At 42.7% G+C, this 13,847-nt stretch overlaps 1 protein-coding gene across 1 annotated transcript in view; it reads left to right on the top strand.

Moving 5' to 3' along the window:
* Positions 1–9,058, top strand: part of GTPBP1 (GTP binding protein 1) — a 109,800-nt gene extending 100,742 nt beyond the window's left edge. Inside the window, 2 exon segments of the mRNA XM_040359466.1 lie at positions 4,288–4,470; positions 7,814–9,058. Coding sequence (XP_040215400.1) covers positions 4,288–4,470; positions 7,814–7,906 — 276 coding nt within the window. The 3' untranslated portion in view covers positions 7,907–9,058.
* Positions 9,059–13,847: the final 4,789 nt, after the last annotated feature.

The raw sequence follows: 13,847 nt of genomic DNA, 5'->3' as shown, positions 1-13,847 counted from the left end.
GCCCATCAATATCTTGGAGCTCAGAGCTGCCCGACTAGCCCTCAGGGCTTGGACGTCCAAACTGCAGGGGTTCCCGGTGAGAATACAATCGGACAATGCCACGGCGGTGGCATACATAAATCACCAAGGGGGAACCAAGAGTCAAGCCGCTCAGAGAGAAGTGAGCTTGATTTTCTTGTGGGCAGAAGCCCATGTGCCCTGCATATCGGCTATATTCATTCCCGGAGTGGACAACCTACAGGCGGACTTCTTAAGTCGCCAGACTCTATTGCCGGGGGAGTGGTCTCTGCATCCACAGGTCTTTCAGACACTCTGCCAGAAGTGGGGAGTGCCGGACGTGGATATCATGGCATCGAGACTAAACAAGAAGCTAGACAGGTTCATGTCCCGCACAAGGGATCCCAGAGCCTGCGGAACCGATGCGTTAGTTTGCCCTTTGCATCAGTTCAAACTTCTTTATGCATTTCCCCTGCTCCAGTTACTACCCCGCCTGCTGCGCAGGATCAGGATGGAGCACATACCAGTCATCCTGGTAGCTCCAGCATGGCCCAGAAGGGCATGGTATTCACTAATCCTGAAGATGGTAGTGGGAGACCCTTGGACTCTTCCTCTATGGCCAGACCTGCTATCGCAAGGTCCGATCCTCCACCCTGCCTTACGGCATCTAAATTTGACGGCCTGGAAGCTGAATCCCTGATTCTCAGGGGTAGAGGTCTGTCTCAGAAAGTAATCTCTACCCTAATCAGAGCCAGGAAACCGGTCTCTAGGGTGATTTATTACAGGGTCTGGAAGGCCTATGTAGGCTGGTGTGAGTCCAAGCGATGGCTTTCTCGCAAGTTTACCATCGATGGAGTATTACGTTTTCTCCAGCTAGGAGTGGATAAAGGACTGGCATTAAGCACAATCAAAGGACAGATTTCAGCTTTGTCAGTGTGGTTTCAGCGGCCGCTGGCCACCCACTCGCTAGTTAAGACCTTCCTTCAAGGGGTCTTGCGTATTAATCCTCCAGTTAAATCCCCGCTTTGTCCGTGGGATTTAAATCTTGTTTTGTCAAGTTTACAGAAACAACCTTTTGAGCCGTTGGCTGAAATTCCTTTGGTTTTACTGACAAGGAAGTTAGTATTTTTGGTCGCCATAGTTTCCGCCAGAAGAGTATCGGAACTGACAGCCTTATCCTGTAAGGAACCATATCTTATTTTACATAAGGACAAGGTCGTTCTCCGCCCTCATCCTTCCTTCCTACCGAAGGTTATATCCAGTTTTCATCTAAACTAGGATTTGGTATTACCATCCTTCTTCCCTAAACCTACTTCCAGAAAGGAAGGGTTGCTGCATACCTTGGATATTGTCAGGGCCATGAAGGCCTATCTTAAAGCTACAGAGAAGATCCGGAAAACAGATGTGGTGTTCATTTTACCGGATGGGCCCAAGAAGGGGCAGGCAGCTGCAAAATCCACCATCTCGAGATGGATTAAACAGTTAATCACTCAGGCCTACGGCTTGAAAGGGTTGCCTCCTCCGTTATCATTAAAGGCTCATTCTACTAGGGCCATGGGCGCCTCCTGGGCAGCACACCACCAGATCTCTATGGCTCAAGTTTGCAAGGCGGCAACCTGGTCTTCTGTCCACACGTTTACAAAATTCTACCAGTTGGACGTAAGAAGGAATACTGATACAGCCTTTGGGCAGGCAGTGCTGCAGGCTGCAGTTTGAGACCCTCGGATTCCGGAGGCTCCTTTTTTGAGTTAAATTTAAAAATTATTTTTCTCAACTAAGTTGGATTTATTATGATTTGAGTATATCTCTAAATTAAATCCTTTTGTCTTGGGAAGATGTTCTCCCTCCCCTCATTGTAAGCATTGCTTTGGGACATCCCACATAGTAATGAATATGCCGCTCTGTGTCCCGTGATGTACGATAAAGAAAAAGAGATTTTTAATACAGCTTACCTGTAAAATCTTTTTCTTGGAGTACATCACGGGACACAGAGCTCCCACCCCTCTTATGGGGACCATTTTGGGAGGCATACTGCTTGCTACAAAACTGAGGTACTCCTCCTATGGGAGGGGGTTATATAGGGAGGGGCACTTCCTGTTTGAGATTGCCAGTGTCCATCACCTGAAGGTACTCCATATAACCCACATAGTAATGAATATGCCGCTCTGTGTCCCGTGATGTACTCCAAGAAAAAGATTTTACAGGTAAGCTGTATTAAAAATCTCTTTTTTATTACAAATTATGTGAGCAGACTGCAGTTCCTCTAATTTTAATTAGCGGTGGAAAGACTTTTATTTTTTGCCATCCCTGCTACTTGTGATTCCACTAACAATCAATATCTGTACCCACAATCAATACCCTCAGTGTCCTTACACGTCTAATTCTAGTCGCCATGTATTACAACGTTCTCTACTCTAACAAAATCTTTCTTAACTTTTATAGTTTTAAGACCTCTACTGTACGCCTTTTCCTTTAAACTGTTTTGAGCGTAAAGTCTTGCAAAGTTTTTAAACTACTTCCATCATGTAGCCCTTGGTCCTGTTGAAATCTGTCCTGCTTGTTGCTAAGCAACATGGTTTGACCCTGCTGTGTGTGCTGCTAGCAAGGGTATGGAGTGACTGGTCTTCGGAAACTGGGGGCACTCTGTAGATCAGCGCTGCTGTTCTCTCCAGATCACGGAGCCTGTGTTTTTTTGTCTTTGGCTACTGGTAAATACACAGCCCCAACAGATAGCCCACATGAACCCCACAGCTCTGAGTAATCATTTACTGTTCTGAATTGCCAGGCAGCGCTGCGGGGCTGGGTCATACACCGCACTGGCCCCAACAGCTCTGATCATTTGTTCATAACTGTAAAACATCAGTGCTGTGTTGCTGTTTATTCGATTTACTGGGGTTGTCTGTGTTTACAAGCAGCCACAGATGGATGCACAGCCTTGCAGAACCTAATGATTTTTTACTATCCTGAATATACAATCAGCGCTGTTGGGGTTGTGTGATCTGTGAAGTTGTGTTTTCTAGCAGCCGGCAGCACTGTTACTGTCCTGCAGTGCTGATTGTTCAAGAACAGTCAGCTTAGAGAGGGGACAGAACCTCCGTGTTGGCTGTACCTCTCCTCACAGGAACGTGCTTAAGTTGGGCTCCAGTCCAACTTGGAGCTTACATGCATCATTAACATATAATGTATAATGAGGTGCGTTTTTAATCTGCAATGGGATCACTGATCAGATTAAACCAAGCGCTATATGCACATTTTCGTGAAAGTGCTTCTTTAAATCAGAATTGTGTCTTGACCATTTATATACCACTTGTACAGAGGTGAGCATTTACAGTACATTGGGTCAAAAACAATGTTTGTGATGAACAATATGCATTTGGCACATAATCAGTCCAAACATTGAAAGTCTCGCACATGTAGTATCCCTATACTTGGGAACAATAACCAAATGTGTTTTGGGCTGTAGACTTTTAAGGGACATATGTTTTTGCATCTAATTTCCTGACAGCCTACCACATTTTTTGAGGCCCTGAGATGCCAGGACAGGCGAAACGTCCAAAAAATTACCACATTTTGTAAAGCAAACATGTACAAGTACTAAAAGGAGAAGTCCAGCCAAAGCTCACTTGGCTGCACTTCTATGGATCATAGGAGTGCAGTTCGTTTTGCACTCGTCACGGATATCAGTCTAGGCACCGTGTCATTGCGACAGGCGTCTGGATCCGCCAGGTGCCTGGACTGACAGCCGGCTCAGCCTCTCAGCCAGCCACTGAGAGCCTGAGCTGGCACCCTCTCCACAGCCCAGCACTCCAATGAGCGAGGAGGGAACAGAGTTGTGACAGTCTACAGCTCTCTACTCACGGACCTCTGAAAACTGAGCGATTGGCGGTGTTCGATCACTCAGTTTTCAGTGCAGAAGCGCCGAGGGACAGATGCAGCATCGGACCGATGCTGCATCCACCTAGGTATGGTGAGTCTTAAATATTTGTGTATTTTTATAAAAAAAAAAAAAATTGCCACAAGTTTTGAGAAATGCAAAAAAAATATGAAAATGGTGTGTGTGTGTGTGTGTGTGTGTGTGTGTGTGTGTGTGTATTTACATGAAATGTGCATGTATTTTTTTTTTTAAAGTGAACTTATTCCTTGTAACATGCCAGTCTTTAAGTCTTGTTTCAGTCTGTGTTGTGCATAGCAGTAAATCGCAATAATTGATTTTATCATTTTGCATTGGATAAAGTGTTTTTAGTTGAATTCGCTATATTTCAGGAAATACATTTCTGTAATCCTATTTAGTTGCTACAAAGCACAAACAACTTGCCAATGAACTCGAAGCCACAGCAAGTTAAGATGCAGTCTACCAAAAAGAGTCCGCTTGGAAAGAAGGATGAAGCAAACCCAGGGACCGCAGCAGTGGAGGAGGTCCCTCTGGCAGCCACTGTTGGAGCAGCATCTGGAGCAACAGGGTTGCAAGCACAGGTATGACAATTTGGGTTTAGGATATCCAAACCATGCCCCAACCCCCCCCGCATCATTGGACTACAGCAATGGTCTCCAAACTATTGCCCTTTTTCCACATTTGGCTTGCTACAAAATTTTATAAAAAATATACACGCACCAGAAGTTTTCTCCTGTCGGAAATACAGGTTGGATCTTGGTGATTGTTCTACTAGTGCGACCTGATTTTCAAAACAAAATTGCTGGTGTCAGGGAGCAGCACAAGGGTTTCTGCCTAGCACCCTCCCAGAATGCTGTGAAGCCCTGCAATAATTTTAGCCATTTTTAAATCTCTTGTATGAAAAAATCAGGACTGGATGCCTGATAGAATTATTTTTTTGTTTGTTAATTTGTTTTCTCTGCTGTCCATTTGAGGGGAATCGGCTTGATGATTAAACAACCTAGAGTTATACTGCCACCTACAGGGGGAAATGGGCACTAGGGCTGATGACGCCACAATCTTGGACTAGGTCAATCAGAAGAAGCTTTGCATTGAGTGAGTGAGTGAGTGACTTATATAGCGCAGCAAATGCGAACTTAATCGCCTCAAGGCGCTTGACATCCAGAGTCGTACCGGTCCTTCAGAAGAGGTGGGTCTTTAGTTTTTTCCTAAAGGCCCGATGGTTTTCCTCCAAGCGGATGGTAGTGGGTAGAGCATTCCAGAGCCGAGGTCCTTGGACCGAAAATCTGCGTTCTCCCTTCGATTTGTAGCGGGATTTAGGAATTTGGAGAAGGTTTTGGTTGGTTGATCGGAGCACGCGCTTGGTGACGTAGGGTTTTATTTTCTCGCTTAAGTATTGGGGAGCGTTCCCCTGTATACATTTGTGGGTGAGGCATTCATTCAGTTTGCCTGGATTTATGCCTTTCCTCTGCTGGAAATTTTACCTGGTCAAAGGATCATAACCAAAGTTGTTCACATAGTTCTGTATTGGCATTGGATAATTTGGTACACTGCCCTTGTTCATCTGTTGATGCTCTGTGACCTCTCTGAGAACAGGCAGATTGGTTATCCCAATCCACAGGGTTACTGGCTTTACCATCCTAGCTGTTAAAACGTGGGTTCTTAGAGATAGGCATTTAGAATTTTATTATCCCAACCAGTCTTGAAGCTTCTAAATTTACCTTTCACAAGATTTAACATGTGAAAAACTTGCTTTCACTGGTGCGAGTCTGGAGGCTTTCCCATGCAGCCTTTTCATTGGACTATTTTCCCTTCAGTTGGTAGAATGACATTTGTCCCTTTGTTACCATCAAGGGGCAGGTGTCTGCCATGTCTTGCCAATCCTTCTTTTTTTTTTGCATCCTCTTGCTGCGAATGTGCCGCTTTGGACTTTGCTTTGTTCAAGGGGCTTCACATGTTGGGATGCCAATCCAGTTGGGGCCCCCACTCTAGTTCGTGTTACAGTCAATGTTAATTGTCTAGTCAGTGTTACTCCATTTCTAGTCAATGTTGCAAAAAAAAAAAAACATTTGAACTTATGTGGAACTTTGACTTGAATCCAGTATGTTATACTGTGCCATTCTTCTGGTCATCACTTCGGCCAGAAGGGTGTCTGATTTCATCAGCGTTTTGCTGTAAGGAACCTCCATTTTCTCTTTATATAAATGCTTTAAGACCAAGGACCTCCTTTTTACTTGGTGGTCTCTGCCTTTCACCTCAAGGATATTGTAGTTTACCCCCCAACGGTCTCTCCCCCTCCTGGATGTGGTAAGGGTTTACCACTCTATTCAGCTGATGCTTTTTTATTTGCCGTTTTTTGAAGATCTACAAAAGATCTCTGGCTTCTGTGTCCATTACTTCTGTGTGAATTTTACAGAGTATTGTGCAGGCCTATGAAATGCAAGATAAAGTGCCTACTTTTCTTGTTAAAGCCCACCCCATTGGGCATTACTTATCAGGCTTTGGTCTTGGATCTGTAAGGCTTCAACTTGGTTTCTGTATATTCAGTAAGTTTCATAAGGCTGACTTATCATATATCATTTTAGATGCTAGATTTGGTTCAATGGTTCTGCCAGTAGCCATTAATTTTATTTCTAGCTTTTTCCTCTTGTGCTGGTTTGCCTGTTTTGGTGTTTTGTGTTTTTTTTTTTTTTTGTACTCTGTAAATTCCCTTTCCCAGAGTCCATTGGGAGTTCCCCCCACTCATGTTGTTCTGTCTTTGGAATGCTTGGTACATTTGCGTAGGGGCTTGCTTTAAATTCCAGGTTTACTTTAAATGGTTACTTTAGGTGGTACAATTTCCAATCCTAACTGATATGGCTGTTGGATTCACCATAATATACATGAGCTACTTGCAGAATGCAGCTCTGTGTTCCACAGCAGTACAGGGGACTTCTGCCTGCTGCCAAAACCATATATTTGGACTGAATGCATTTACGCCTTGTATTTTATCAGTGAATAGAAGACTTCCTCTAAATGGCTGAAGTGGAGATTGTGACATCATCTGCCTGCCTCTCCACCTTAGACAATCAGAGGAAGTCCTGTATTCACTAATAAAAATACAATACTTCCCTGAATGGCTGAGAAGCATTAAGGCAGACGTAGCTAATGATGCTACAGTAGGTTACAGCACACTCAGTGGCTGCATCAATTAGTGATGGAAATGGTTTGTTTGCGTCAGCTTGGTTCAATTGAACTTTGTAAAGTCAAAGTCAACCAGGATTTATACTTTCATTTTCTATGTGCCTAGAGGTAGAGTTTTTGCATCCTCATGTTAGAGCCTCTAAGAACAAGCAGTGAGAAGGCCAGTAGTGGCATCAAATCTTACCTCAAATTATTAGGGGCTAGCAGTCAGATAATTGGAGCAAAGCCTTGCTCTGTGCCAGTAATGTGGTAGTAAAGTTTGGAAAGTAAAACAATAAATATTCCCCTGCAAGGTAATGTTATAATGTGCTATTATGCATCATATACTGGCACGTTATGAGAGTCTTACCTTTAAAATGAAGCCCTCCAGCAGTGTGCTGTCACCACTGACAGCTTCCATCTTCACCCGGTCTTCCTTCTGGATATGGTGGGTTCGGCTGTCTGTCTGTCTGACTGGCTGAGCTGCGATGACTTCACTCCTGCACAGGAGTCAGTTTAAGGCATGGGTATGCCATTTCTTCAGAGTGCATGCCCCAGTGGCATCAGTTGCTGCTCACTGGAATATCTTCTAAAACAGTACATGTTTAGGAGATATTCATTTTACCTGCAGGTAAGCCTTGTAACAATTATTTTGATTTTGTTTTCCTACAGGTAAGCTTATAATGAAGTTTTGCTACTGTTTTAAGAATAACCTAAGCTTAATATACAAACTTTACCACTTTTTTTTTCTCTCATCAACAGCCAAAGACGGGGGGAGGTGGAAGACGCCGCGGTGGGCAAAGGCATAAAGTAAAATCTCAAGGGGCGTGTGTGGCCCCAGCAGGAGGTTGTTGAACTTGACTGCTCAATTCATGTGTCCCTCCAACAAGTTGAACATGCCCTCACCACTATGTACTTGAGAGAAGCGGCACACTCCCAGCTGTCCTGCAGTTCTGTGTACATCAGCCTAATCCAAATGCACAGTTTTACTATTGAGCTATGACTATGGCGACCAATGATCAGTCATTGTGGCTTTGAATCCTGGCTCACTGTAAAGGCAAAGAATGAAGTACACCCACGGCAGGATTGTAACATTAATTCACAAGGTCTTACTTTGAAATGCCAAGTCAACAAGTGATTGTCCACCATGTAACGGCAAATTGGACATGGACTTTCATTATTATATCTTGTAAATTTAGGTAAAAATTTTAGTTCCCTAACATTTCCGAAAAGACCACCATGCTATTTAAGAAAAAAGTGTTTGACATTTTATTTTAAAGAATATTTTACTTTTACACAATGTGTAGTTTTGTACTGTTGGGTTTGTACATTACTTATTGTGTTCATTTCAGTTATTTTTTTCCACCTGGCAAAGGCTACATTTTAAGATCTTTTCTTTTAATGTATTGTAATGATAAATAGGGGCTTTCATTTATGTTCTTAAATTACCTTCCAGAATTTTTAATGACTCGTTGTATATTCTTATGTGGCAGCTTGGTTCTTTCTGTGGCATATTGCAGATATCACCTCTAAAGTGGCTATTGATTCTCATTGTTAAATGTGTGCCATTCTAACAAAAATAATTGCTTTTACAAAGACCTTTTGTGTGCCATGAAGAGCTGGAACTAACCCTGTGAAAAGTATCTCTGCAAATACCACTCATGTAAGGTCCCATTTGGGTTTTACCAATGAACAATAGCTTGTTTTCTGGGTTTAGGCATATCTGACATTTAGCTAAATGTGAGTTTATTGTGTTTGCAGGACTTGGCCTATAGTTAAGAGCGTTCCACCATTTAAGGTTGCTCTTTGGGCATGATATAACACATTTATACCCCCTCTAATTTACTGAGGTTTCGGGGGGGGCGGGGGATGCTAACTTGTGCTTCCAGCCTAAAAGGATTTTTGTCATTCCTAATGTGGTGTCGGCTTTGTCGGAGTTGTGCTGTTCATTTAAACTTAGGTATCCTTGATTACGACTTTGATAAAGAACTAAACCTATATGTCTTACATTATCTCCCAGCAAATTTTTTTATTTCTTTTGCTAGTCTAGTATGGGAACAGACATACACCTGTAAAACCTGTCCAGCAGCTAATTAGCCGCTAAGATGGCTTTTTACATTAAAGCTGATCACCTCCTGACAAAAAAATAACTGGAGGATGCCTGCAGCTTCAAGCATTGTCCTGGTATAATCACTTGCAGTCAGTCACGTACTGATATGTGATTTGATGGCAAGTGGTTAAATTAATGGTGAGCTGACAGCGGCTGCTCCGGTTAACAAGTGCTCATTCATCCAGAGTGGGAGAACAATAATTTGGGAGGAGTGTTACTGACCAGATCACCAGGTGATCGCAGAAGGGAAAAAGCCTAAAAATAGAAAAGGAATACAGCCACCACATCTAATGATCGGCAAGCTGCAATAATATATAAAAATAGGTTTGTGCTTTAAATATCAGTTCACCATTGTCTGAGTCTTTGTTTTTATTGACAAAAGCAATAGCTTAGAGTTTCAGAAAAGGCTGGACATTTTATTTTTTTGGAACACAGAAGTGCAATTTTCACAAGACAATATTTATTTGTTACCATTTCTCCTCTCTGGGTAATCATGCAAACACACTTCTTGGCCCTGAGTAGCTATACTCGTTATTCAACTGTTTCTATTGAGGGGAGCCGTGGTTGTCACTCAGGTTGGGGAATAATGGGATTAAAGAGGAATCTTCACCAGTGTTCCTAATTACCTTCCCCTCCTCCTTGCACACCATTGAATCCAGTGTTGTCTTACTGTGATCCATTTTCACATACCAGGTCCTGCACCAACATCCCTTTCATCGTTGAGCTGGATATCTCTTCAAATGAAGCACCATCAGGTCTGCTGTCCATCCACTGTGTGTCCCTAGGTGGAAATGGAGGAGAGGGGTGGCCAGAGTTAAAAAATAAAATAAAAATTACACTTTTTAAATCGGAGGCAAGAGTTTTGGTGTTACGGAGTTAAGTTCCATTTTAATAGTTTATACAGGAAATAAAACAATTTTGCTTCCAGCTCATCTCAGGTGGTGACCAGGACACTGCATTTCCAGCAAGATCAAAAAGCATTTTCTGCACTTGTTGAATATTAATGTAGCTCCCATATCTAAGAACATTTTAATTTTCAGTCTGGCAACTGGTGAGTTGCACTTTATTACACTGTTGTTGGGTTAGTTATTGAAGTTTGAGTTTTTCTATTAAGTGTTTATCATCCATTATCATATTTCCTTTATCTCCATCTTAAGATAATTTACAGTTCAGGAGACAAATGCCTGTCCATGGACATTCTGTAATTACTGCAGAAACATTTTCACCAGCCAGTCGTGGGGAAGGAAGTGTACCTCAAGGCTTTTTTTTTGTCTGGGCTTTAAAGCCAACTCCTTGCAGGTTTATAAAGAAAAGGTTCCCATTTTCAAATCAATTGACACCCCCCATCCTATTTGTCTGCTACAAAGTGCAAACAATATAGGCATGTACTTATGACCACTGGTTTCTATTTGGCACCAGTGGTCGAACAATAGCCAGAGCAGCCTATGGAGTCTAGGGGTGGAAGGGGGTCCCGTTTAGTGAGGCTCTTGAGGCATAAAAATAAAATATCACCACTTTAATTGATATTATTACAAACCTTTTTCATGTAGCCAGGAGGGCTTCACAAAATTATTTGTAGGTCTCTCCCATCTATATGATTGAGATATGAACTCAGTATGTGATGGCACTCAGCTTGGCTTCCTGGATGCACTGACTGTTACCAACATGTTCGCTAATGCTTTACTTTGGCTTAGCCGAGTTTTGTTCATATTCATGTTTTCTATTGTCTGCCTTAAGCTGAAGAACTTTTGCTTCCACCCTGTTTACATATAGTTTTCATTAGAGAATTCTTTGTAGGACTATGCATGTACAATGGGGTTTAGCTATATATTTAAGGTATATTTCCAGGTACACACCTACGATGGGTATGGCTGCCATATCCCCATTATGGAATTAAAGGGGTTGTAAAGGTTCGTCTTTTATTTTCTAAATAGGTTCCTTTAAGCTAGTGCATTGTTGGTTCACTTACCTTTTCCTTTGATTTCCCTTCTAAATGTTTGTTTTCTTTGTTGGAATTTCTAACTTTTCTGTTTCTCCTCGGTAAGCTTTTCACCATCATCCGAGCGGTGGAAAGTCATTTAGAACAGCTTACTGAACACCTTACTGAGGAGGAACAGGAAGTAAGAAATTCAGACAAAGAAAACAAAGAAAAAAAACATTTAAAAGGGAAATGGAAGGAAAAGGTAAGTGAACCAACAATGCACTCGCTTAAAGGAACCTATTTAGAAAATAAAGGGGTTGTAAAGGTTCGTTTTTTCCACTATTAAGCCAGAGAACATCAGTCTCGCCGCACAAGGTGTTCCAATAACGAATAAAACAAGTGTGAGGTTCCACAGTGTTAGGGGAGTTCAGGCTTATCAAATGCCTAGTCCAGAGAGCACATATGAATAAAAGGATGCGGTATGCCACCAGTCCATCAGGTAAGGAAAGACTGCTCCTAAGCCAGTGTTTCTCAACTCCAGTCCTCAAGGTGCCCCAAATGGTCATGTTTTCAGCCAGTGAAACTTCAAATCACCTGAAAACGTGACCTGTTTGGGTGCCTTGAGGACTGAAGTTAAAAAAAAAAAAAAAAAACACTGTCCTAAGCCATGCCGCTGCATTTCACCCCACTCACTTGGGGTATAGTCGTTGAGGTGAAGATGAACTGGAGGGATTATAAATGTTTGACTAGCTACATTTGTTCAGTCTCCTATGCCCTGCTAGTTCTGCATCCAGCTTTGCTATTTGATTAGCTTTATGAAGCATGCATTATGAGCATGTCAACTATCTTTACACTTTGTGATTTCTGCGCTAAGAATAGGGCCAACGGTTTCCAGTTCTTCAATATTGTCTACATCCTGATCCAAGAAAAGAAACCGTATACAGTTTGCCATGTACAACACATAGGCATTGTTTGTCATTGAGCTTATTTGAGCATTTATGTTGGTTCATAACTGTTTACTAATCAGGCAATCGTGCATATTTAATATATGTATGCCTATGGCCATGTAGTGAGGGAGGTGTTTTTTTAATGGGCCTAAAATTTCATGAAATTTATAATGAAAATAAAATGCAGCGTTTGATTAATCATACATACAGATACTAGTATGTTTTGCACAGTTTTAAAAAAAATGGCCTTGTAAAGATTTAAATCTGAATTTTAGTGGGGAAAAAAGGCACCAGGGACAGTACTTGCAGTGAACAAAACATGTTCCTCTTGCTGGTGTGTGCTTTGTTGCTTGAATTCTTCAGTCCTTGCCAACCCCCCCCCCCAAACAATACCCCAACAGCTGTGATATTCAGTACTGTAGGAGTTAATATGAGTGATTGCAGGCATGTGTCAAAATTGCCACCTATACCTGCCTTTTCATTCGTCTGTCCATTCATAGAGCACTTGTCTTCAAATATTATTAAAGTGGTGGTATATTGTTGGACTTTAGGCCAAAATGTGAGCAGTGTTGAGACTTGCTTGTAAGGAATATTTAAGATAAACATAGAGGTTGCTGTTAACAATGACCCTATATCCCTGTGACATTTCCAGTCAAGAAAAAAGTCGCAGACACAGGTAAAGACTTCCGAGATGTTGAGACTGGTCCCAGATCCCCCTTTGTAGGCTGTGCAGTAAGGAACATTTATTTAGAGGTCTTAATGTAGATGTATTGCCCTCAGAGCTTCTTGTCAACCTGGCCAGTACTGAAATTTACCCTGTATGCCTTTCAGACGTCCGCTCCGCCTGTCCGTTATTACAAGTCCGTTAACGGACTTGTAATACATCCCTATGGGATCGCGTCCGTTGGCGGATGGAGCATCCGCTAACGTCCGCGTCCGTCAGGATCCGGTTTTCGGACGGAAGAAAACCCTATTTTTCTTCCGTCCGGCGGAACGGAACTGATGCAGACGGACAGACGGTCCGTCTGCATCCGGTTCCCCATAGGGCAGAGCGGAGCTGAGACAGGGCGGTCTCTGCACTGTGTGCGGGGACCGCCCTATCCGCCGACAGCTCAGCGGGCCCGCTGAGCCGACGGAGACACACGGAGCGGACCCAGAAACGGTCCGCTCCGTGTGAACGAGCCCTTAAGGCTGGGTTCACCTGATGCGAATTGTATGCAGATTTCTCCACATCAAAATCTGATGACAGGCGAGTGTGACCTGCTCTCAATGGAGCCTGTTCACACAGATCCGGGGCGGCCGTGGTCCACATTGGAAAAGGATCATGTGCGTCTTTGGCTCAGTTTCAGGTGCAAATTCGGGGTAAAATTCTGACCTGATTCACACCTAAATCGATGTACAGGGATGCAGGGGATGGACCCCCTGCTGTGACCTGTGGGCGCATTAGTGTGAACCCATCCTTAAAGCAGAGTTCCGGACATATTGTATGCTTCCCATTCTGCATTACTCTTTTACATGCTAATAGTGATTTGGCTATTTAAAAAGAAAAAATGGTTCCTTTTTACCTTTTTATCTATTCTGAAAAATTTCCTCTTACTCATTATTGTGCTGTGGCCGCCTATGTCATTCCTGCTTTGCATTGGCTCCTGGGAGATGAGTGTCATCAATCTCAGGAGTCAATTTCCAAACAGAAAATTAAGTGATGCAAGGTGGCACTATGCGCCATTTTTAAAAAAAGGTAACCAGGCTGTTTCCATAGTTACCCTAGTGTTAGAGTGATCGCGGTGTCGAAGGCAGCTGGAGATTTGGTATTCTTTT

Source organism: Rana temporaria, chromosome 7 (assembly GCF_905171775.1).
Source record: "Rana temporaria chromosome 7, aRanTem1.1, whole genome shotgun sequence".
NCBI classification, from domain to species: domain Eukaryota; kingdom Metazoa; phylum Chordata; class Amphibia; order Anura; family Ranidae; genus Rana; species Rana temporaria.
Note: the sequence above shows the minus strand (reverse complement) of the source record. Positions and strands in the feature narration are given on the sequence as shown.